Source organism: Scyliorhinus canicula, chromosome 2 (genome assembly GCF_902713615.1).
Source record: "Scyliorhinus canicula chromosome 2, sScyCan1.1, whole genome shotgun sequence".
Lineage (NCBI taxonomy): Eukaryota > Metazoa > Chordata > Chondrichthyes > Carcharhiniformes > Scyliorhinidae > Scyliorhinus > Scyliorhinus canicula.
In genome coordinates, this window is record NC_052147.1 from 201371960 (window position 1) to 201398062 (window position 26103).

General features: G+C 47.4%; 1 protein-coding gene across 6 annotated transcripts in view; it reads left to right on the forward strand.

Moving 5' to 3' along the window:
• The first annotated feature begins 1495 nt into the window (after positions 1–1495).
• Positions 1496–26103, forward strand: part of chn1 (chimerin 1) — a 337127-nt gene continuing 312519 nt past the window's right edge. For 4 of the 6 annotated variants that reach the window (XM_038789364.1, XM_038789365.1, XM_038789362.1 and 1 more), the window contains exon 1: positions 1803–1940. Coding sequence is in view for 1 of the 6 variants with exons in the window: in XM_038789361.1 (XP_038645289.1) it covers positions 1922–1940 (19 nt within the window). In the remaining 5 variants the exon portion in view is untranslated. Of the gene's footprint in view, positions 1605–1802; positions 1941–26103 lie in introns of those variants that run through there. The other 2 variants (XM_038789361.1, XM_038789367.1) reach the window with 2 other exon arrangements.

Consider the following 26103-nt stretch of genomic DNA (forward strand, 5'->3'; position numbering starts at 1 on the left):
TGGTTTCATCACATGACCTCTTCAACTTCTACACTCCCATTAAGTGCGAAAGAAGTGTTTAAAGAAAATGGAAAAATAATTCCTTTTTATAAAGTTCCAATAATATTTCTCCCAGGTTGCAAAAAAGCAGTGTCCTGGAGATTAATCTTCAATTCCTGGAAATTCCAGGACATTTTGTTTATGCATATCATGCAAAATCATTTCTGAGGTTTGCTGGTGGAAATTTCACATTGTATACTTATCAATATATTCCAACTGTAATGTCATCACCTGCTTGTTTAAAATTCAGTTTCAGGAAAACTATAGTTTCACCTTTCCTTTGTGAACCAACAGGACTTGGCTTTACCTCCTCACATCAGAATTACTTGAAAAACGGAACAGTTCTCCTGTCTGATTTGCCTTTTTGAAATTAAGCCATGGACAAGGAAGAATTTCTTGCAAACTCATTCTGCTAGTCCTCAAACAAATGTTGCAGTTTGCTGCTGATTCCATCTCCTTTCGCAATCTCAATCCATCACTGAAACAACTGAGCCTCTTTCTAGATATTGAACTTTTCTTCAAATCTCACATTGTCTATGCCACCAGGACCATTTGCTTCCAATGCCACTAAAACACTTGTTTGTGCCTTTGCCACATTCAAAATTAACTTTTCTGAAGCGTTTCACGCTATTGCCCTGAATTCCATCCTATACAAACTCCAAATGATCCAAAGCTCCAATGGCATTCTGCTCTCTACACTTCCTATCACGTATTGCCTTGACTTCGGGGTTCAGCGAAAAATCTTCAAGGTTGTCTATACACTCCTATCTGGTCTAATGTCTCCTTAGCTCTGAAGCTTCCTTGAGCTCTGTGTCTCTGCTTGACATTCCTCCCTGCACTCTGCCAATGCCAGAAGTATGGTAGCAACCCTCCAACCAACAATGGTGTCAAGTATTTGCACAAGCCTGGATGGACTCAGCTGCATTTGAATTTTAAAAAAATGAATTGCTGTTCTTTTCTTGTTAGTGGCGAACTCAGGGTCTCCAATTTGAGTAATATTTTATGAGGGACAGTGAGTGACGTGCAATCAAATGAGTCGGGGTTCTACTCAAAGCGATTTTAATACGATTTTTAAAAAAATCAGTTCGATGCAAAATATAGCAGCAGCCCAGCTCAGGACATTAAAAAAATCGGTAATTGTTCAGAAATTAGGATATTATTTGTCACCTTCAGTGGAAAATCTTCCATTGAGGGGTCTGTCTGTCCGTGCCAACACAACATTAGAAAAACATGCACCCCCAGTGCAGAAATATAAGGCTTTGCGGAAAGGGATGCTTCTACATCCCTCATCATGTCCCGGGAATAACACTTGATGCCCTCTCCAGGGGAGCGATGCTGCTGTCGACGCGCGAGCTGGAATAGACACTAGTGAATGCTGAGCTCGGCTCCCTGGAGGGGAGCAGCGGAGACGGGTTACCATGGTTACCGCATTGACGGCCTGCCCCAGTCGGGGGGGGGGGGGGGGAGGTGGTCATGTGTTGAGGCAAAATGGCGTCTTGGAGGATGCAGTGTGATCTAGACTAGGATTTGTAATTTTGCAATGTTAATTCCCTCTGGAGTACATGGTACACAGTTTACTTGTAATATTTGCTTTTTCAAGCAATTTTTAAAATGAGGTTGGATAAAAACACAACTTTCCCCATTTTATTCATATGGGTTGTTGATCTTTATAATCAGAATAAAATGTATTTTTTAGCTACTTAGTAAATTAGGAGATGTCGTCTCAAGTATGCAATTTTTGATCTTTTTTTAAATGCTCACAGAGAACGGATTGAAAGTGTCCTTGAAGCGTGGATGAGGCTGGCGCCTGGCATTGGTGGGTGTGAATCAGTGAGTGGGCAATAAACAGCCCTGAAAGGAAAGGACCGGATTTCCAGAAATAATGGCTCTAACTGTGTTTGGTAAGTTGCACTGACAAACTTGAACACAAAACCGTCTGATATTTCTGTTCATCCTTCTAGAAGCGGAATCCGTTGCAGCTGCACTGCGGAATAGTTGTTTTATTTTTTATATGATTAAATGGGAATTGCGAGAGCTGTCTGTGGACTGGAGTCCGGTGGTCATTGTGTTTGTTGCTGCATGCAAAGGCTTAATTCAAGGGCGTATGCTCCGAAACATGGCATGTTAGTAAATTTTATTATGGAGAGTTAAGCGACAAGTTTGTTTTGTAATGAAAAATTGTTTTATTTATCAAGACATATTTTTAAAACATTTTTTTTTAGTAAATAGTACTTTAATAGTTATCTGTATTAACCCTGAACTAGATTAGTTTAAGGGATTGAAATCACCATTTCATTTCAATCTACATAAAAAGAGAGAACCTTAACTTTGAAAGTATATTGGTTTTACTGGTCACAGTAAAACAGAAATTGTTTTATATCAATATTGCTGATATGGTGCAAGCAATTATGTTTCAAATGGTCATCTGAGTACTTTGTTTCACACAAATTAAAAACGTGGCAAATTTGATTGGGGGGAAGAGTTTAGAGGGATTATATGTGTAAATCATTATCTGATCAATAACAAAAGAAACCATAGGACAAAAATGATTAAGAACCCATCAACAGGCTGTTGAGGCACCCTGTGACCAATGCTGTTTCTGCTTGTAAGATTAGCATGAAACTAAATGCTGGTGCGACCCGCTATATGTACAAATTGCTAGAACTTGCATTTAATATCAATTCAGTGGTGAACTCGGAAATATTCCAGCACAGAATATACAGCACACAACGATATCAATTCAAACGCAAGACATAATAATCTTTATTAATGTCACAAGTACGCTTACATCAACACTGCAATGAAGCTACTGTGAAAAGCCCTAGTCGTCACACTCTGGCGCTTGTTTGGGTATTCGGAGGGAGAATTCAGAATGTCCAATTCACCTAACAAGCATATCTTTCGGGACTTGTGGGAGGAAACCGGAGCACCTGGATGAAACCCATGCAGACATGGGGAGAATGTGCAGACTCTGCACAGACAATAGCCCAAGCCAGGAATTGAACCCGTGTCCCTGGAGCTGTGAAGTACAGTGCTAACCACTGTGCTACCAAGCCATCCTCCACTGTGCTGACGTTTTCTTTTCTAGTATATAAAATTACAAAAATGACAACAGTAGAAGGATACAATTTGGCCCATTTTATCTGCACCGATGATGAATCATCAGCTGGAGTTACACCTTATCTAAGCTATTCCAGTGCAGTTACAGCGCTGGCACCTATCTGGCAATGTGGAAAATTGCCCCGGTATGCCCTGTCTATAAACAGCAGGACTAATCCATCCCAACTAATTACTGCCCCACCAGTCTACTACTACTCTAGCAAAGTGTTGTTGGCAGTGTCATCCAGCGCATTTACTCAACAATATCTGCGCATTGATGCCCAGTTTGGATTTTGCCAGGGTCATTCAGCTCCTGAGTTCAATATAACCTTGGTCCAAGCTTGAGCTGAACTCAGGAAGTCGGATGAAAGTGACTGCCTTGACATCAAGGCAGCATTTGACTGAGTGTGGCATCAAAGAGCCCTAGTAAAACTGAAATCAAATGAGAATCAGGGGAAAAATTGTTCACTGGTTGGAGTCCTATCTTGCACAATGGAGGATAGTTCTGGATGTTCGAGGTCAATCGCCACAGACCCTGGACATTGTTGTGAGAGTTTCTCAGGGTCGTGTCCTATGCCCAACTATCTTCAGCTGTTTCATGAATGACCTTCTTTCCATCATGTTGAGATGCTGACGTTGGACTGGGGTGAGCACAGTAAGAAGTCTTACAACACCAGGTTAAAGTCCAACAGGTTTGTTTCAAATCACTAGCTTACGGAGCACTGCTCCTGAGGAAGGAGCAGTGCTCCGAAAGCTAGTGATTTGAAACAAACAAACCTGTTGGACTTTAACCTTATCTTCTTTCCATCAGCAGGTCAGAAGTGAGGATATTCGCTGATGATTGCATAATGTTCAGTGCCTGTCATGATTCCTCAGATACTGAAGCAGTATGTGACGATTTGTAGCAAGACCTGGACAACATTCAGACTTGGGCTGATAATTATCAGGTAACATTTACCTCCCACAAGGGCCAGGCAATGACTGTCTTCAACAAGCGAGAATCTAACCATCTCTCCTTGACATTCAGTGGCATTACCATTGCTGAATCCTCCATTATCGACATCCTAGGAGTTACCATTGATCACAAACAACTAGACACGTCATATAAATACCGTGGCTACAAGACAGGCCAGAGGCTGGGAATTCTGCGAAGAGTAACTCCCCTCCGGACAACCAACCATCTACTAAGTTATGAGTGTGATGCAATGCTCTCCACTCACCTGGATGAGTACAGCTCCAACAACATTCATGAAGCTCAACGTTCCGAGAGAACCCCCATGTACCCTCTCAAGGCAAACTTTATTTTCTCGAGACTGAGAAACCCATGTCACTAACCCAGGCCTCTACACTCGGGGGCTTCGAGTCCCTCCACATTAAAAGGATCCGTCTCCGGGCTACCAGGGAGGCAAAGGCCAATACGTCGGCCTCTTTCACTCTCTGAACTCCCGGATCATCTGACACACCAAAGATCGCTATCTCTGGACTCAGCACCATCCAAGATCTTGGACAATGCCTCAGCAAAATCCTGCCAGAATCCCTTAAGAGCCGGGCATGCCCAGAACATATGGACATGGCCTGCAGGGCTTCCCGCCCACCTCGCACATTTATCCTCAACCCCAAAGAGCTTGCTCATCCTGGTTGGCTTCATGTGTGCTTGGTGCCCATATACCTTTTCATATTGTTAACTGTGGATTAGTTCAGTCATTTTCAAACTCCGGGTCGCGACCTGTGGGCAGATGTTGGGAGGGTTGCGGGGCCATCGGTCGCGGCGTTACCGATCGTGGGAAGAAGTGGCTGCAACCACCTTTCAAAAATTCTGGCCGCAATTGACTTTCAGAATTTTGATTGTCCCATGCATGCTTGCTCCCTCAACAGTGCGCAGGCCTGGAGCCCAACGAGGCAGGCTGCCTCCTCCTGACATCAGTGGCTAACCCAGGAGCAGGTTCTTCTTGAAAATCAATGGAGCCTTCTCTCGAGAAGTGGCGGCAGAGAGCAGGTCATGCACACTGGACACTGACTGGTGTTCTGGGCATGAGGGAGATTCCTCCATTTTGTAGCTGCCTGCATGTCCTGGTGTGAGCTCCAGGGCCTCTGGTGAACAATCCATTAAGAAGAATCTGAAATTAGGAACAAAGCAGTATATAGATGATTTCTTGAGATATGGTTTGTTAATTGTGCCACTGCAAATCAGGATGCAAAGCTCAAGTATTTTATATGCAGGGAAGTACTGGCAAATAAAAGTTTAAAACTTCAGAGGCATTTGAAGATGAGCATGACGAGTTTGAGGACGAACCTTCTGATTTTTTTCCACAAATGCAGTGGGAACTTAAATCACCAGCTGAAGTTCTTAGCAGAAATGTAACTTTGAATGACAAAACAAGTGAGATCGTGAGGATATAGAAGGCTCACTTGCCACATTAAAGGTAAGTAATAATGGTGGGTTGCGAAGGATAGATAGCTGGTTGGTAAAAGTGGGTCCCGGGCAAAAAAGGTTGAAAAACACTGGATTAGTTGGTAGCATTGATGTCTGAGTCAGAAGGATATAGGTTCAAGTCTCATATTTATGAAATCATAGAATGGTTCCTGCGCAGAAAGGGGCCATTTGGTCCATTGTGTCCTTGGTGGCTCTCTTCCAGTTCCATTCCCCCACTCTTTCCCTGTACCCATGCAATTTTCTTTTAATAGTCTTTATTGTCACAAGTAGTCTTACATTAACACTGCAATTAAGTTACTGTGAAAAGCTCCTAGTTGTCACTTCCGGCACCTGTTCGGGTACACAGAGGGAGAATTCAGAATGTCCAATTTACCTAACAAACACATCTTTTGGGACTTGTGGGACGAAACCGGAGCATCTGGACGAAACCCACGTAGCTACAGGGAGAAAGTGCAGACTCCGCACAGCCAGTGACTCGAGCCGGGAATCGAACCTGGGACCTTGGTGCTGTGAAGCAAAGGTGCTAACTACTGTGCTGCTGTTTCCCTTCAAATAATTATCTAATTCTCTTTTGAAGACCTTGATTGAGTCTGCCCCCAACACACTTCCAGACAGTGCATTCCAGATTCTAACCACTTGCTGTGTAAGAAAAATGTTTTCCCTCATATCACCACTGCTGCTTTTGTCAATCATCTTAAAATTGGTGTTCTCGTTTTCTTGATGCTTTGCCAATAGAAACATATCCCACCAACAGCTCTGTCCATGAGTTTGAACAACTCTCTCAAATCTCCTCCAAGGAGAAGAGCCCCAGTTTCTCCAATCTATCCATGCAACTAAAGTTCCTCATCCCTGGAATCATTCTCATGAATCTTTTCTGCACTCTTTCTAATGCCATCACATTTTTAAGAACATAAGAACTAGGAGCAGGGGTAAGCCATCTGGCCGTTCGAGCCTGCTCCACCATTCAATGAGATCATGGCTGATCTTTTGTGGCCTCGGCTCCACTTTCCCACCCGAACATCTTTATTCTTCAAAAAACGATCTTATCTTTATCTTGAAAACATTCAATGAAGGCTCCTCAACTGCTTCACTGGGCAAGGAATTCCATAGATTCACAACCCTTTGGGTGAAGAAGTTCCTCCTGAGCTCAGTCCTAAATCTACTTCCCCTTATTTTGAGGCTATGCCCCTAGTTCTGCTTTCACCCACCAGTGGAAACAACCTCCCCGCATCTATCCTGTCTATTGCCTTCATAATTTTATATGTTTCTATAAGATCCAGTCTACTCAGCCTCTCCTCGTAATCCCCTCAACTCTGGGATTAACCTAGTGAAACTCCTCTGCACAACCTCCAGCACCAGTACATCCTTTTGCAGGTAAGGAGACCAAAACTGAACACAATACTCCAGGTGTGGCCTTACTAACACCTTATATAGTTGCAGCATAACCTCCCTCGTCTTAAACCCCATCCCTCTAGCAATGAAGGACAAAACTCCATTCGCCATAATCACCTGTTGCACCTGTAAACCAACTTTTTGCGACTCATGCACTAGCACACCCAGGTCTCTCTGCACAGCAGCATGTTTTAATATTTTATCATTTAGATAATCCCTTTTGGTGTTCCTACCAAAATGGATAACCTCACATTTGTCAACATTGTATTCCATCTGCCAGACCCTAGCCCATTCACTTAAACTATCCAAATCCCTCTGCGGACTTCCAATATCCTCTGCACGTTTTTTGCTTTACCACTCATCTTAATGTCGTCTGCAAACTTGGACACATTGCACTTGGTTCCCAACTCCAAATCATCTATAAAAATTGTGAACAATTGTGGGCCCAACACTAATCCCTGAGGGACACCACTAGCTACTGATTGCCAATCAGAGAAACACCCATTAATCCCTACTCTATGCTTTCTATTAATTAACCAATTCTCTATTCATGCTGTTACTTTACCCTTAACGCCATGCATCTTTATCTTATGCAGCAACCTTTTTCCTAAATTGTAGTTATCAGAATGGGCACATTACTTTAGATGAGGCTGAATCAGTGTTTTATACAGGTTGATCATAACTTGCTTGCTTTTATGGCCCTATTTATAAATCTCAGGATCCCTTATGATTTATTAATTACATTCTTTTGCACTGCTTCTTTCAGTGATTTGTGCGTATGTACTCCGGCTCATCTGCTTCTGCACTCCCTTTGGAATTGCACCCTTAATTTTATTTTGCCACTTCTCGTTCTTCCTACTGAAATGAATCACTGCATTTCTTTGCCTTAAATTTCATTTGCCACTTGTCTGCCCATTCCACCAACCTGTCTGCCCATTCCACCAACCTGTCTGCCCATTCCACCAGTCTATGTCCTCCTGAAGTTTAACACTATGCTTCTCACAGTTCACAATACTTACAAGTTTTGTGTCATCTTCAAATTTTTAAATAGTACCGTGTACCAAGCAAACAACTGTTAATTTTGTCCTGAATGATTTGTTTCCAAAAGCTTCCCTACCACCAAGGTTAAACTAACTGCCCTATAGTTGCTGGCTTTGTCTTTGCACTCCTTTTTCCGAACAAGGCTATAACATTTTCAATCCTCCAGTCTTCTGATACCACCCTATACTGAAAGAAGATTGAAAAAATATGGCAACCTAAGTATTTTGGCTGATGCCCCAGTGCAGTATTGAAGTATGCACGTCAGAAGTGCTGTCTTTCAGATTAAATGTTAAACCATGGTGTTATCCATGCTATCCTGGCCAATATTTCACAATAAACACTAAAATAGATTAGCTGGCTATGATAACATTACACTCCATTTGTCTGGATGAGTGCAGCTCCAACAACACTCGAGCTCGACACCATCCAGGACAAAGCAGCCCGCTTGGTTGTTCCCCCTTCCACAGACATTCAAACCTCCACCACCCCGAACAGGGGAAGCCGTGTGTACCATCTACAGGATGCACTGCAGTAACTCATCAAGGTTCCTTAGACAGCACCTTCCAAACCCATGACCACTACCATCTTAAAGGAGAGGAGCAGCAGATATCTGGGAACCCCACCACCTGCAGGTTCTCCTCCAAGTCACTTGCCATCCTGACTTGGAAATATATTTCTGTTCCTTCACTGTCGCTTGGATAACATCCTGAAATTCCCTCCCTCACAGCACAGTGGGTGTACCTACACCTGAAGGACTGCAGAGTTTAAAGAAGACAACTCATCACCACCTTCTGACAGGTAACTAGGGATGGGCAATAATTGGTGGCCTAACCAGCAACGCCCACATCCCGTAAATGAATTTTAAAATATTTGTGGAATCTTGTGGAGTGCACATTGGCTGCTAGTCTGCATGAATGCAAATCGTTATTTCCCCCCCCCCCCCCACCTTCTTTCCAAATACATATCCAAATCTGCATGAATGCAAATCATTATCCCCCCCCCCACCTTCTTTCCAAATATATATCTCAAATCTGTTTGAAGTGATCTGGCTTCTGCCAGTATCCACTTGTGAAAAATGTCATTCCAACAACTCGGCGAGGCAGAATCATAATTCATTGTTCTTCTCATGATAATCATCAATGGGTCCTTAATGTATTGCAACAAATTCACCATCCTAAATAAACAACAATTTTTTTCTCATTTACTCTTGGGATGTGGACATTGCTAACAAGACCAACATTTATTGCCCATCCCTGTTTCAAAAAGTGGTGGTGAACAACTTCTTGAACTTCTGCAGCCCTTTGGAGGACTGCCACAATTGGAACATTAAATGACTAATAGGAGGATAATGTTCCATGAACATCCACATTCTCGATGATGTGGGAGACCAGCACATTAGTGCAAAACACACTATGATTCATGTTAGAGAGGGGGGTTCCAGGATTTTGACCCAGTAATAGGGAAACGTACAGTTGATGGTGTTCCCATGCATCTATTGCCCTTGTTCTTCGAGGTTTCAAGGGTGTTATTAAAAGAACCTTTGTGAAATGCTGCCACTGTGCATCTTCTAGATGCTACGCATGGCAGCCATAGTGCATCAGTGGTGAGCGGAGTGAATTTTTAACATGGGGTGCCAATGAAGCAGGTTGCTTCATCCGGATTGGTGTCGGCTTTCTTGACTGTTTTTGGAGCTGCACACATTTGGGCAAGTGGAGAGTATTTCATCACCTTCCTCACTTGTATCTTGTGGATGGTGGAAGAGTTTTGGTAAGTCAGTTGTCCCAGAATGTTCACTCTCTGACCTCTTGCAGCCATAGTATTTATGTAGCTTGTGTAGTTAATTTTCTGGTCAGTGTTGAGCCCCAGTTGATGGTGGGGGGGGATTCACCAGTGGTAAGGCCATTGAATGTTAAGGTGGGGAGGTGGTTAAATTCTTAGTTAACTGGGCAGGCGAGTTAACGGGAGTGAGGTGGCGGTTGCCAAGAGGAAGGTGATGGGGTTGGTTTTTTGTTTGGGGTTGGGGGCGGGGAGGGTTGCGACAAGGGTGTGGTTAGTGTGCACAGTTGGGAAGGAATTGATGACGGTGGACATCTGACAGCAGGCTTGGAGGGTCGCGTGATACAGGCCGGGGGCTGACTCAAAAAGGTCCCCCCCATGCTGGTCATTTGAAACATGAGGGGGCTGAATGGACTGGTTAAATGGTCACGTTCAGATTGCTGGCGGATGAGGAGGTGTGTGAGTGAGCGAGGGCTGCCATCTGGGGGTATGTGGAGTTGAACGACACGGGGGAGGTCACAGCCGCCACGTTGTGGGTGGCACTCAAGGCTGTAGTTAGAAGGGAATTTATTTTGATTTGGGCGCACAGAGAGAAGGTGAAACGGGAGGAGAGGGCAAGGCTGGTGGATGAGATTTTGAGGGTGGACAGGAGATATTCAGAGGCGCCAGAGGCAGGGTTGTTGAAGGAAAGGCAGAGGCTCCGGATGGAGTTTGGGCTTGTCTCTACAGGAAAGACGGTGGGACAGTTGCGGGGGGCCAGAGGGCAAGGTACGAGTTTGAGGAGAAGGTGAGCAGGACGTTGGCCCATTAGTTGAGGAAACATCAAGCAGTAGAGAGAGAGAGAGATTGGTAGAGTGAGGGATGATAAGAGTAAGGCGGTGATGGACCCAGAGGGGCTGAGGTGTATTTGAGGTGTTTTATAGGAGGCTGTACGAGTCAGAGGCCCCGACCAGGGAGGAGAGGATGCTGTGGTTCCTAGATAGGTTGGAGTTTCCCAAGGTGGAGGAGGGGCTGGTCCACGGCCTGGGGCCCCAATTGGGCCGAGGGAGGTGATTGATGGTATGGAGGCGATGCAAGCAGGGAAGCCCAGGGGCTGGACGGGTTCCTGGTAGAATTTTATAAAAAGTTTGGGGCGGACCTGGAGCCATTGCTGATGAGGGTGTGTAATGAAGCGAGGGAGAGGGAGACTCCCTCTACATTGTCGCTGGCTTCCATCTCCCTGATTTTAAAGAAGGATAAGGATCCTGAGCGTGTTGGTCATACTGCCCGATATCGTTATTCAATGTAGATGCCAAGTTATTTGTGAAGGTGCTTGCCTCGCGGATTGAGGACTGTGCCGTGGGTGAGAGGCGAGGATTAGACTGGTTTTGTGAAGGGAAGGAAGTTATCGGAAAATGTGCAGAGGCTACTCAGTGCAATTATGATGCCTTCGAAGAAGGTTCAGGTGATGGTGGCAATGAACACGGAGAAGGCATTTGATCGGTTGGAGTGGGCGTATTTGTTGGAGGTGCTGGGACGGTTCAGGCAGTGGTTTGTGGATTGGGTCTGGCTGCTGCACAGTCCACCGGTGGCGAGCGTGCGGTCAAACTGAGTGAGGTTGGGGTACTTTGGGATATACTGTGGGACGAGGCAGGGCTGCCCACTCTCTCCGTTGCTTTTCGCTGTGGTGATAGAGCCATTTGCAATGGTGTTTAGAGTGTCGCGGGATTAAGCGGGGCGTGCCGAACATAGGGTTTTGCTGTATGCGGACGACCTGTTATTATATTTCTTGTACACAGTGGGCAGCATTGGGGCATTATGGAAAATTTGGGGGAATTCGGCCGGTTTTCGGGATATAAGTTGAACACGGGAAAGAGTGAGGTGCTCCCAATTAATGCCAGAGGGCAGGAAAGGAGACTAGGGGAGTTGCCGTTTAGAGTAATGGGACCGAACTTCAGACACCTGGGTAATCAGGCGGCGCGGAGTTGGGCCCAGCTGCATAGACTGAACTTGGCTCGATTGGTGGAGGGGATGAAGGCGGATTTTAAGAGGTAGGATGTGTTGCCGCTGGCTGAACGTGTGCGTACAGTGAAAATGGCGGTGCTGCCTATGTTTCTGTTCATGTTTTGGAACCTCCCAATCTTTGTCCCCAAGTCGTTCTGCAGGAAAGTCATTGGGCTGATATCTGGGTCTGTGTGGGCGGAAAAGACCCTTGGGTGCGGCAGGCTTTTTTGGAAGGCGGGGTTTGGGGTGTTGCCGGCGTTGCCGAATATGATAAATTATTATTCAGCGACTCATATTGTGATGGTGCGTAAGTGGGCTGCAGAGGAGGGGTCGATTTCAGGGCGGGTGGAGGTGGCGTTGTGTACGGGAACGAGTCTGAGGACTTTGTCGTTGGCACCTTTACCGTTCTTGCCGATCAGGTACTCCACGAGCCCAGGGTGGTGTCGGCCTTAAGGATGTGGGGGCAGCATAGGCAGCATTTGGGGCTCGGTGGCGCATCAGTGTGGGCGCCGATCTCTGACCACCATAGTTTTGCGCCGTTGAGGCTGTATATGGGGTTCAGGAGGCGGTGGCAGGCGGGGATTGACTGCTTTGGGGGCTTGGTTATAGGGGGAAAATTTGCGAGGCTGGAGGACTTGGAGGAAGTGTATGAGTTGCCCAGGGCAAATGGCTTTAGGTACCTGTGTTTTGTAAGGTGAGAGATGCCTTTCTTTGATGGGCTGTGCCTCCGGGGTTGCAGGATAAGTTGCTGTTGAAGTATGAAATTGGGGAGGGGAAGGTGTCGGATATCTATAAGGAATTGCTGGAGTTGGAGGGAGCCCTGGTGGGGGATATTAAGCGCACATGGGAGGAGGAGCTGGGAGGGGAGGTGAGGGCCAGGACGTGGGCGGAGGCCTTGCGGAGGGTGAACATGTTCTCGTCATGTACGAGGTTAAGTCTCATCCAGTTTAAGGTGGTGCATAGGGCTCATATGATGGTGGCGAGGATGAGTATTGTCTTTGCAGGAGTCGAGGATAGGTTGGGGGGCGCGAATCACATCCACATGTTTTGGGCATGCCCAAGACTGAGGGGGTTTTGCTGGGGGTTTTCGGACGTGATTCCGAGGTGTGGGGTGGTTCCGAGTCTGGAGGTGGCGATATTTGGGGTGTCGGAAGACACGGGAGTCCATGAGGTTAGAGAGGCCGACGTTTTGGCCTTTGCCTCACTGATAGCTCGGAGACTGTTTTTGCTCGGGTTACGGACTCGGAGCCTCTGAAAGCAGGGGTGTGGGTGAGCGACCTGGCAGAATTCCTGAGGCTGGAGAAGGTCAAATTCGCTCTGCGAGGATCAGTAGAGGGGTTCACCGAAGGTGGAAACCATTCATCGATTACTTTAAGGAAGATTGATGGGTCAGCAAGGGTGGTGGTGGGGGGGGGGGGGGGGGGGGGGGGGGAGAGGAGGAGGGTAAGAGGGTTAAAATGGTGCAGTGGGGTGTTGGTGTTGGGGGGGCAGGACGTTTGTGGTTGCTAATTGAGTGATGTGTTCTTCTGATACTTGTGTATATATGTGAAAATGCCTTGAATAAAAATATTTTAAAAAATTCTTCAGTTAAATTAAAACAAGATACTGGAAATCTGAAATGAAAACATACAATGCTGTCGAGAAATCCCTCTCTCTGGATCCGTAAAGACTTAATTACCTGCAAAGACTCGCATTCAAAGTCTTGTCTTGCATCTTTGGCTTTGTCTGTACATATGTTTCTGGAACCCACCTCTGCATTCACCTGAGGAAGGAGCTGTGCTCCGAAAGCTAGTGATTTGAAACAAACCTGTTGGACTTAAACCTGGTGTTGTCAGACTTCTTATTTTGAGGAGCAGGTAGGACCGATACCCATTGGAGTTAGAAGAATGAGAGATGATCTTATTGATCATGCAAGAGTCTTGGGGGCTTGACAGAATACATGTTGAAAAGATGTTTCGCCTTGTGGGGGAGTCTCGAACTAGAGGGCATAGTATAAAAATAAGGGATTTTCCATTTAAGACCGATGAGGAGGAATTTATTCTCTGAAGGTCTTTAGTACTTGGATTTCTCTTGGCAAGCAGCGGAGGCTGAATCATTGAATATATTCAAGGTTGAATTAGACAGACTTTTGATCTACAAGGGAGTCGAGAATTATGAGGGCAGGCAGGGAAGTGAAGTTAAGGTCACATTGGATCAGTCATGAGCTTATTGAATGGTGGAGCAAACCTGATGGGCTGAATGGCCTATTCTTCTTATGATCTTATTATTTCCAGTCCTAATCTGATGATGGAGAGATAGCCATAGATGAAGCAGCTTAAGAGTTTGGGGCTGGGACACTGCCCTGCTTAATTCCTCCAGTGTCCTTTTGGGGCTTTGATGATTGGGCTCCAACAACCACAGCCACTCCTTTGTGTTAGTTATGACTCAAGCCACAGAATGACATAATTGTTACAGCGCAGAAGGAGACCATTCAACCCATCTGGCACTCGTAAAGAGCCATTTAGCTAGTGGCACTCCTCGGCTTCTCTCCTGCAGGTTGTTCCTTTCAATTTCTTCTAAATGCCTCGATGGAACCTGAATTCACCACATTCAGGCAGTGCATTGCAGACCTGTATTGCGAGGGAGATATCAGGAAATTGGGCCCGAAAATGAGACCCCAGTGGAGCAGGCAATTTAGGGGTTAAACAGACTGAGAGAAAAAGAACTTGCAAGCACAGAGCCGGAAGGATAAGCTCACATTTGGCCGAGTTACGTTGTCCCAGTCAGACATAAACTCGTTGGTGGGAATACACAGGATAGGATTGGATTGGATTGGATTTTTTTATTGTCACCTGTACTGAGGTACAGTGAAAAGTATTTTTCTGCGAGCAGCTCAAACAGATCATTAAGTACATGAAAAGAAACGAAAAAAAGGAAAATACGTAACAGGGCAACACAAGGTATACAATGTAAATACATAGACACCGGCATCGGGTGAAGCGTACAGGAGTGTAGTGTTAATCAGGTCAGCCCAAAAGAGGGTAGTTTAGGAGTCTGGTAACAGCGGGTAAGAAGCTGTTTTTGAATCTGTTTGTGCATGTTCTCAGACTTTGTATCTCCTGCCTGATGGAAGAAGTTGGAAGAGTGAGTAAGCCGGGTGGGGGGTCTTTGATTATGCTGCCTGCTTTCCCCAGGCAGCGGGAGGTGTAGATGGAGTCAATGGATGGGAGGCACGTTCATGTGATCGGCTGAACTGTGTTTATGATTCTCTGAAGTTCCTTGCGGTCTTGGGCCGAGCAGTGATGGCTGTGTTGCAGCCAGGTAGGATGCTTTCTATGATGCATCAGTTAAAGTTGGTAAGAGTTAATGTGGGCTTGCTTAATTTCCTAAAAAGTGTCGGCGCTGTTGTGCTTTCTTGGTGGTAGCGTCGACGTGGGTGGATTTTTGGTGATGTGTACCCCTAGGAATTTGAAGCTGTTAACCATCTCCACCTCGGCCCCGTTGATGCTGACAGGGGTGTGCACAGTACTTTGCTTCCTGAAGTCAATGACCAGCACTTTAGTTTTGCTGGCATTGAGGGATAAATTATTGTCGTTGCACCACTCCACTAGGTTCTCTATCTCCCTCCTGTATTCTGACTCTTATTATTCGAGATCCGGCCGACTGTGGTCGTGTCGCCAGCAAGCTTGGAGATGGAGTTGGAACCAAATTTTGCCATGCAATCGTGTGTGTACAGGGAATATAGTAGGGGGCTAAGTACGCAGCCTTGCGGGACCCCGGTATTGAGGACTATTGTGGAGGAGGCGTTGTTGTTTATTCTTACTGATTGTGGTCTGTGGGTCAGAAAGTTGAGGATCCAGTTGCAGAGTGAGGAGCCAATGCCCCAGATTCATTGTTCTTCGAAACACTCCTGTCTGACCAGCTATTAGCCATTACAGACTCTGATGGCCTCTTTGTCTGTCAGTGGGAGGTTAGTTGCATATCAATAGCATGGCTCTATTCTTTTGTATAAACGAGAGTGTGCAATCAAATGGCCATGTTAACGCTGATGGGTTTAAGCCTGGAAACCCCAGCAGAGAACCTTTGTTTGAGGGGCTGGGCGGAGCTTAGAGTGAGAGAGAAAGAAAGAATGCTGTTCTGAAAGTTATAGAGAAGACCTTGGAAATCAACTGAATGAGGTCATGAAAGTTACAGAGAAGAAGGCTTTGGAAATCGTCCGAGAGAGGTCATGAAAGTTGCTACCAAGGCAGGCTTTGGAATAAAGTTCTGAACAAATGTCCCTAACAGAAGAAAAATTGCTTTGTAAATGCAAGTATTGCCTTTGTCTACCGGTGTAAGTGGCACGAGAGCTGCATAAAGTGCTGTTTAATGGGAGTGTATTAAGGTTATGAAACTACATGCAATCTGTATAAATTGTGTTTTAATAAAGTTTATGAAATAACAAAGCCCTATTTCTTATCTTTTCCTCATTGTTCATTTAATATTCACAATTGGATGTTTCAGGGCTGCAGAGCTTTGTTTTAATTGGTTGGTATGGTATCAGTTATTCTGTCTTTAGCATGCTGCTTCTGTTTATTGCTGTAGCTTCAGTAGGTTTGTACCTCGTTTTTAATTACACTCAGTGCTGCTCCTGGCATGCTGTTCTTTATCCTAATTGAACTAGGGTTAATCCTGATGGCTAAGGAAAATTGAAGGATGTACCACGCCATGAGGTTACAGATTGTGGTTGGAAACATTTCTGTTGATGGTCAATACGAGCTCATTGCTTCAATGTTTCGAGCTGTTGGTTCCATTTTTATTTTCTCCCAAGTCGCATGGTTATAGTGCCACACAGCATGATCGATGGTGGCCTCATTGTGAAGACAGCACCTTGTCTCCACAAGAATAACTAGATTGGTGAGTATGGTCAAGTAGGTTTTCTCTTGTGTTAGTTCTCTTTCCACGTGCCGCATGCCCAATCTGGCATTTGTGAACTTCAGAGCAACGACAGCTGGTTCAGTAGTGGCATTAGGGGCAGCACGGTAGCATTGTGGATAGCACAATCGCTTCACAGCTCCAAGGTCCCAGGTTTGATTCCGGCTTGGGTCACTGTCTGTGCGGAGTCTGCACATCCTCCCCGTGTGTGGGTGGGTTTGCTCCGGGTGCTCCGGTTTCCCCTCTCAGTCCAAAGATGTGCAGGTTAGGTGGATTGGTCATGATAAATTGCCCTTAGTGTCCAAAATTGCCCTTAGTGTTGGGTGGGGTTACTGGGTTATGGGGATAGGGTGAAGGTGTTAACCTTGGGTAGGGTGCTTTTTCCAAGAGCCGGGGCAGACTCGATGGGACGAATGGCCTCCTTCTGCACTGTAAATTCTATGAAATTAGCAAGCCACTCATGCTAATGGACAGTAAAGTTCCCCTATCCAGAGCAAAATAATCTGTGTCTTTGCTACCCATAGCGCATCTTCCTAGTGGTTCAGTCTGAAGGAAGGAAGAGTGATAGTTGGTAATTGTTTCAAAGAACAGCTGTCGCCTTCAGTATCTGTTTCTGGGAGAGGCTTATTGAACTGATCTTGGATGCCTGCTCCAGAGGCAATTTGGTGGCATGGTCACTTGACTACAGAAAACCAGAGGTGTCAAACAGATTGATTACATTTCAAAACCCAAACATCCCCCTTTCGTATTGAACTAAAAATACAAACATCCCCTTTTTCCGAGTGAACAAAAGACACATTTTCATGAACGTCCTTTTATCCACTATAAACCCACTGTTCTCGTGCATTAATAAATGTTTGTTCTACTAGTTAGTCTCGGTACATGCATTGTGCACACAGTCCTTAAATCGTGTAGGTCTCTTCGTCGAACGCGTGTGCATTGACATTGACTGCCTGGATGATGTTCCTTGTCTGAAGAGTGTTTTTCCTCGTGGTTATTGTTGCCTTGGTGACTGTTGTTCCAATTCTGTTGTTGGGGACACATGGACCTCTGGGATTGATGGTAGTTCTATATTCCGTACAGCTGGTGAAATCCCTTCTCCCTGACCAGCCGATTGCAGTGGAGGAGCAGCTTTGCTAGTCGAATGTATATGCCTGCAGTTGCACTGTATATTTGGTTGAGTAATTCCAACTCCTGCTTGAGTTGCCAACTGTGGAATTGTCAGCCATTCTTTCCTCCTGGTACCTTTTGTGTTATCCCTGAAATTTGTTTGGCCAGATAGTACACAGCGTGGTTCATTGAAGGCTTCAGTTTATTGTTCCTTTTCAGAGGTATAGACTCAGTTTGGATTCTTTCCTGAAAATCTTGCAGTTCAGCTCTGATGCGTATAGCATCCTGTAGAACTGCTTCATTTACCTTTGGTTTGTGCACTTCATTGCACTGACGTGATCGTCAACAATCTTAGTTTACTTGAATGTTGGCTTCCTCTCCTGGGGTCTTCTGTTTCCTTTGTTCTGGAGTCTTTTGTTTCCCTCTCTTTGCATCTTTTTCTGCACACTGAGGCCTTTTGTTGCTCTTTCTTTGTTGCCACGTTCAGGGTTATGAGCTCAATCTTTAGACTTTCTCCAGCTGGGGTGAGTGACCTTGTGTCCCATCTATGATCTGGAACTCAAAATTGTTCTTCTTGCCATTGCATTGGGATATCAGACTAGTTTTCCCTCTCAGTGTGTGTCTTGCGCATTCCGATAGCCTCAATCATACTTTTGAGGGCTTCATCGTCAGATTGCCATGTTGAGCCACTTCACAGAGATCTGTGGAAATCATTTTGTTGCATGACGCATCTGCGCCTATCTGACACTTTTTTGCTAGACACTCTCCTGTGGTCACCATTGTAACAGCCACAAACCATTTGTCGCCTATGGATCTGACTGAACCAACCTGTTGTATCATGTATAGTTCTTCATCAGACTCGTCTGCAGATATCTTTCCAGTGCCCATTCGTATAGGCCTGTTTTGCTTTTTTCTGGTCAAACACTTCTCTGCAAAATTATTTTGCTTCTTTCAGTTAAAACACTGCTTTCCTCACGCTGGAAAATTCTTCTTTTCTTGTCTGTGCTGTGCTCTGCAATATTTGCATCCTGCTCATTGTCTGAGATTACCATGTTCTTTCAGCTTGCACTGTCCCTCAGCATTATGTACCTCGTGGTCTGCTCTGCCATGCAAATGCTCTAGCTGATGTTTCACAATTTTTGCATTTCAACACACACCTCTCGTTTGTTAGTGTCAGTTTCTCATCTTTCAGTAGATTTGCTCTCACTGTGGGTTCTCTCATGATTAAGACTAATCTATTTTTAATCAGATAATCTTTTAAACGTGCAAATTTGCATGTTTCTGCTAGCTGCACTACTGCTATGACGTACCATTCCATGGTCTCATTTTCACTATGAACTTTCATGCTGAATACATAACTTTCATATGTAACATTCACATGGACTTCAAAATGTGCATTCAGGGCTTTCAAAATCTCTGTTATCTTTCTTTCTTTGCTCATCTGTTAGATTTAGTGTAATGTACAGTTTATAGCTGTCCCTCCTCAGCAGTGTTAGGAGTGTGGCTACTCTTATCGGTTCAGGCTTGTTAACTGAATCTTTTGCAATCCCATAACTTTGCCATTTAAGTGGAAAAACTGCCAATTTTGACAACTGTCATTTTTCAATTGCACTGAAAATAGGTTTGAAACTTTACTGAAGCCATTTTTCCTCATTTAGTAATTTCCTTGCAGCCTTTGCCCATTATCCTTAGCTTTGTTTTTGCAGATTTTGAACCTTTGTGTTCCTGGGTTCTCAGTGTCTTCCCTGTACCTTTTTCTCGGGTTTAAACATATATTTGTATCCACTTCTGCACAACAAATTTCATATCTAGGGCCAGCTGTCTTCATCAGTGTACATGAAGGCCGTCTCAACTTTGCCTCTCGCCTGAGATATCGCGATCCTCCATTTTAATCACCACCAGTCAGCTCTCCCCCTCAAAAGGGACAGCAGCCGATGGTCATCTGGGACTATGGCGATTTTACTTGACGTTACTCGGGGAGAGTCTTTATTGAACTGATCTAAAAACGTCTGCCTTCATCGACAGCCACATATTATAGACCCATGACAATGGAAAGCTAGACATATCAATCAGACTGGTTACATTTCAAAACCCAAATAATGGGAATTTTTCCGACACGTGTTTGATTGGATGCCGTGAGACTTAATGGGGCCTAGAGTTGGCATTTTGGGTCCCCAGGACTACTACTTCCTGACTGCACTGTCACTTAAGGTGGGTCTGTTCTACCTAAGGGATGCAAAATAGGGCTGGTGATGGAGGAGTGTGGAACATTAGCTTAAAGGTATGATTTGGCATGTGTGACTGTTGAGCTGTTGCTTGATTAGTCTGCCAATTTTGCCAGAAGTCTCCTGATACTGAAGAGCTAAACTGCAGATGTGAAATGAGTGACTGCCCTTGACATCAAGGTTGCATTTGATTGATGTGGCATTAAGGAGCCTAGCAAATCTGGAGGCAACGGGAATCGAGGGGACTCTCTGTTCATTGGAGTCATACCTAACATAAAGGAAGATGGTTGTAAATGTTGGAGTTCGGTCATCTCAGCTCCAGGACATCACTACAGGTAGTCCCAACTATCTACAACTGCTTCATCAATGATCTTCCTTCCATCATAAGGTGGGGATGTTCAGCACCATACACGGCTCCTCAGATCCTGAAGTTGTCCATTTCCAAATGATCCAAAATCTGGGCAAGCAGACTTGGGCTGACAAGTGACAAGGAACATTTATACCACAAGTGTCAGGAAATTACCATCTCCCAACAAGAGAGAATCTAACCATCTTCTCTTTACTATCACTATTATTACCCCCTCACTAAATCCCCCGCCATTGACATCCTGGGGTTACTATTAACCAGAAACTTAATTGATTTGATTTGATTTATTGTCACATGTACCAACGTACAGTGAAAAGTATTTTTCTGCGGCCGAGGAACGTACACAGTACATGCATGGTAGACACAAGAATAGTCAACAGGGAACATTGACAAATGGTACATCGATAAAACAGTGATTGGTTACAGTGTGAAACAAGGGGCCAAACAAAGCAAGTACATGAGCGAGGGCAGCATAGTGCATCGTGAATGGTGTTCTTACAGGAAACAGATCAGTCCAAGGGGGAGTCGTTGAGGAGTCTTGTAGCTGTGGAGAAGAAGCTGTTCAGCGAGAGGTGTATACAGAATCAATGTGGGGTGGCAAGTTTGTGTGATGCGTTGGGCTGAGTTCACCACAGTCTGCAGTTTCTTGCGATCTTGGATTAAGCAGTTGCCGTACCAGGCTGTGATGCAGCCGGATAGGATGCTCTCTATTGCACATCTGTAGAAGTTTGTGAGAGTCGATGCAGACATGTCAAATTTCTTTCGCTTCCGCAGGAAGTAGAGACGTTGTTGGGCTTTCTTGACTGTTGCATCAACACGAGTGGATCAGGACAGACTATTGGTGATGGTGGCCCCCAGGAACTTAAAGCTATCGACCATCTCCACTTCGGAGCCATTGATGCAGACGGGAGTGTGTGGTGTGCTGCGCTTCCTGAAGTCGATGATCAGTTCCTTGGTCTTTCCAACATTTTAGAGAGAGGTTATTTTCGGTGCACCATGCAACCAAGTCATTTATCTCCCTCCTGTAGTCCGATTCGTCGTTGTTTGAGATCCGGCCCACCACAGCCGTATCATCCACAAGCTTATAGACTAAGTTGGAATTAAATGTTGCCACACAGTCATGGATGTATAGGGAGTACAGTAGAGGACTGACCACACATCCTTTTTAAAAAAAATAATAATAATTTTATTAAGGTTTTCCCAAAATATAAACAACAAAACAATATTAACAGAACAACCATGGTAAAAACCCAAGAACAACACCCACCCAACTACAAAAGCAACTACTAAAACCAAAAAAAAGCAAACAACAAAAAGGAAAGAGATAACACCCGCCACATCCAACAAACCCATGTACACAATTCTCCCTCCCACCAAACCAAACCCGCCCCCCGGGTTGCTGCTGCTGCCGGCCTATTTCCCTACTAAGTCCAGGAAAGGCTGCAACCGCCTAAAGAACCCCTGTACTGATCCCCTCAGGGCAAATTTCACCACCTCCTCCAATTTGATGAACCCCGCCATATCATTGATCCAGGCCTCCACGCTTCCATTGAAGCAAGATCCTCCGCCGGGACGCAAAGGCCAGAACACCGGCCTCTTCCGCCTCCTGCACTCCCGGCTCCACTGCAACCCCAAAAATTGAGAGTCCCCAGCCTGGCTTGACCCTGGATCCCACCACCCTCGACACCGACCTTGCTACCCCCTTCCAAAACTCCCCCAGCGTTGGGCATGCCCAAAACATATGGGCATGGTTCACTGGGCTCCCCGAGCACCTAGCACACCTGTCTTCGCCCCCGAAAAACCTACTCATCCTCGTCCCGGTCATGTGGGCCCTATGCAGCACCTTGAACTGTATGAGGCTAAGCCTTGCACAGGAAGAGGAGGAATTCACCCTTTCCAGGGCATCCGCTCACGTCCCCTCCTCAATCTCCTCACCCAGCTCCTCTTCACCCTTCAGCTCCTCCACCGAGGCCTCGTCTACCTCCTGCATTACGCGGTATATGTCCGAAATCCTCCCTCCTCCAACCCAAACCCCCGAGAGCACCCTGACCGTACCCCACGTGGGGGCAGCAGAGGGAACCCCTCCACCTGTCGCCTGGCAAACGCCCTAACCTGCATGTACCTAAACATGTTCCCCGTGGGGAGCCCAAACTTCCCCTCTAACTCCCCCAAGCTCGCGAACCTCCCCTCCACAAACAGGTCCCTCAACCTCCTAACCCCTACCCTGTGCCAGCCCAGAAATCCGCCATCGATGCTCCCTGGAACAAACCGGTGGTTCCCCCGTATCGGGGACTCCATCGAGCCCCCCACCTCCCCCCTATGCCGTCTCCATTGCCCCCAAATTTTGAGGGTAGCCGCCACCACCGGGCTCGTGGTATACCTCGTTGGAGGGAGCGGCAACGGCGCCGTTACCAGCGCCTCCAGGCTCGTGTCCACACAGGACGCCATCTCCATCCTCTTACATGCTGCTCCTTCCCCGTCCATTACCCACTTACGCACCATCGCTGCGTTGGCAGCCCAATAGTACCCACAGAGGTTGGGCAGCGCCAGCCCCCCCCATCCCTGCCCCGCTCCAAGAACACCCTTCTCACCCTCGGAGTCCCATGCGCCCATACAAATCCCGTAATACTCCTGTTAACTCTCCAAAAAAAGGCCTTTGGGATAAGGATGGGAAGGCACTGGAACAGGAACAAAAATCTCGGGAGCACCATCATCTTGATGGACTGCACCCTACCCGCCAGTGACAGCGGTAACATATCCCACCTTTTGAACTCCTCCTCCATTTGCTCCACCAACCTTGTGAGGTTAAGCTTGTGCAGGGCCCCCCAGCTCCCAGCCACCTGGACTCCCAGGTACCTAAAGCTCCTCCCTGCCTGCTTCAGTGGGAGCCTAACAATCCCCTCCTGATCCCCGGGTGCACCACGAACAGCTCGCTCTTACCCAGGTTGAGCTTATACCCAGAAAAGCCCCCAAATTCGCTGAGAATCCTCATCACCTCCGACATTCCCCCCACCGGGTCCGCCACATACAGCAACAGGTTGATGCTCTTCCCCACCCTGCACCAGGCCCCTCCAGTTCCCCGACTCCCTCAACGCCATGGCCAGGGGCTCAATTGCCAACGCAAAGAGCAAGGGGACAGGGGACACCCCTGTCTCGTCCCCCGGTGCTGCCAAAAGTACTCCGACCTCCTCCTATTCGTGGCTACACTCGCCATCAGGGCCTCGTAAAGCAACCTCACCCAACGGACAAACCCCTCCCCAAACCTTTCCAACACCTCCCACAGATACCCCCACTCAAACCTATCAAAGGCCTTCTCCGCATCTAATGCCACCACTATCTCCGCCTCCCCTTCCACAGCCGGCATCATAATGACATTGAGAAGCCTTCGTATGTTGGTATTCAACTGCCTTCCCTTTACAAACCCTGTCTGGTCCTCGTGAATGACCCCCGGCATACAATCCTCTATTCTTGTAGCTAAGATCTTTGCCAACAGCTTGGCGTCTACATTTAGCAGCGAGATCGGCCTATATGGCCCCCCCCCTCCCTTGCCTCGTTAAAGGTCCGAACCAACAGGGGGCCCTACAGGTCTGCGTACATTTTATAAAATTCGACCGGGAACCCATCCGGCCCCGGCGCCTTCCCCGACTGCATGCTCCCTATCCCTTTAACCAGCTCCTCCAGCTCAATCGGCGCCCCCAGTCCCTCCACCGCCCCTCCTCCACCTTCGAAAATCGCAGCTTGTGCAAGAAGCGCTCCAACCCCCCCCCCCCCCCCCCCCCCCCCCCCCCACCGGGGGTTTAGATCGGTACAATTCCCCATAAAAGTCCGTAAAATTAACGTCAACCCCCCACCACACCACCTTCCCATCTCTATCCTTCAATCTCTCTGGCCGCGTCTCGCTTTCGGAGCTGGTGTGCCAGCATCCTACTCACCTTCTCCCCGTATTCATACACTGCTGCCTGTGCTTTCCTCAACTGAGCTTCTGCCTTTCTGGTGGTCAGTAGATTGAACCTGGCCTGAAGGCTACGCCGCTCCCCCAGCAATCCCTCCTCCGGAGCCTCCGCATATCTCCTATCCACCCTCACCATCTCCCCTACCAATCTCTCCCGCTGCTCTCACCTCTCCCTATGGGTTCGGATGGAAATCAACTCTCCTCTAATCACCGCCTTCAATGCCTCCCAGACCGTCCCCACTCGGACCCCCCCGTTATCGTTGGCCTCAAGGTACCTCTTGATGCACCCCCGAACCTTCCCGGACACCTCCTCGTCTGCCAGCAGCCCCACCTCCAAGCGCCAGAGCGGACGCTGGTCTCTCTCCTCCCCCAGCCCGAGGTCCACCCAGTGCGGGGCATGATCCGTAATGGCTATGGCAGTGTATTCAGCATCCTCTACCCTCGAAACCAGCCCCCTGCTCAGGACAAAAAAATCAATCCTGGATTAGGCCTTATGCACGTGGGAGAAAAACGAGTACTCCCTGGCCCTTGACATCGCAAACCTCCAGGGATCCACCCCTCCCATCTGATCCATAAACCCCCTCAACACCTTAGCCGCCGCCGGCCTCCTACCCGTCCGGGACCTGGATCGATCCCCCCCCCCCCCCCCCCACACACCTCCAGATCCGGAATGTGGCCCAACATGCGCCGCATAAACCCCGCATCGTCCCTGTTTGGGGCATAAACATTCACCAACACCACCTGCTCCCCCTGCAGCTTACCACTCACCATCACATACCTCCCGCCACTGTCAGCCACCACATTTAATACCTCAAACGACACCCTCTTTCCCACCAGGATCGCCACCCCCCGATTCTTCTCATCCAGCCCTGAATGAAATACTTGGCCCACCCACCCCTTCCTCAGTCGAACCTGGTCTGCCACCTTCAGGTGCGTCTCTTGGAGCATGGCCACATCCGCCTTCGGCCCCTTCAAGTGCGTAAACACCCGGGCCCGCTTGACCGGCCCGTTCAGCCCCCTCACATTCCAGGTTATCAGCCGGATCAGAGGGCTCCCTGCCCCCCTCCCCTGCCGAACATAACCCATCCCCTGCCCACCACTGGCCAGCGCCCCCCGCTCGGCCTGTTCCCCACAGCGGCAACTCCCCCCCCCCCCCCCCCCCCCCTCCCCTCTCCCCAGGCGGGAAAATAACAACCAGCAAAGGCCCGCGTTTTTCAGCCCCGACCCTGCCCCCATCACCCCGCAGTGCGGGAAGCCAGAGGATAGCCCGCGCCTTCGCCCTGCCCAACCCCGCCTCCTCTAGGGCACCTCCCATTGTCGGTCCCCACCACCAGCTCCCCGCACTCCCACTTTACCTTCCTGCCCGAACCCGTCCACCAGACCCATACAAAAAGACATTAAAATATCTCCCCACCCACCCTAAAGCCAACACCCATCCTGCATGAAACAGAGAACCCCCCGCCAAAGAAAAAATTAGACACCGTTGCATTTACATACAAAACCCCCATCCCTGACCCTCAGTTTGAGTCCAATTTCACGGCCTGCACAAAGGCCCACGCCTCCTCCGGGGACTCAAAATAATGGTGACGGTCCTTGTAGGTGACCCACAGACGCGCCGGCTGCAACATGCCAAACTTCACACTCTGTGGAGCACCGCCTTCGTCCGGTTGTACCCGGCCCTCTGCTTAGCCACCTCCGCTCTCCAGTCCTGGAAGATCCGCACCTCCATGTTCTCCCACTTGCTGCTCCGCTCCCTCTTGGCCCACCGAAGCACGCATTGACCACACATCCT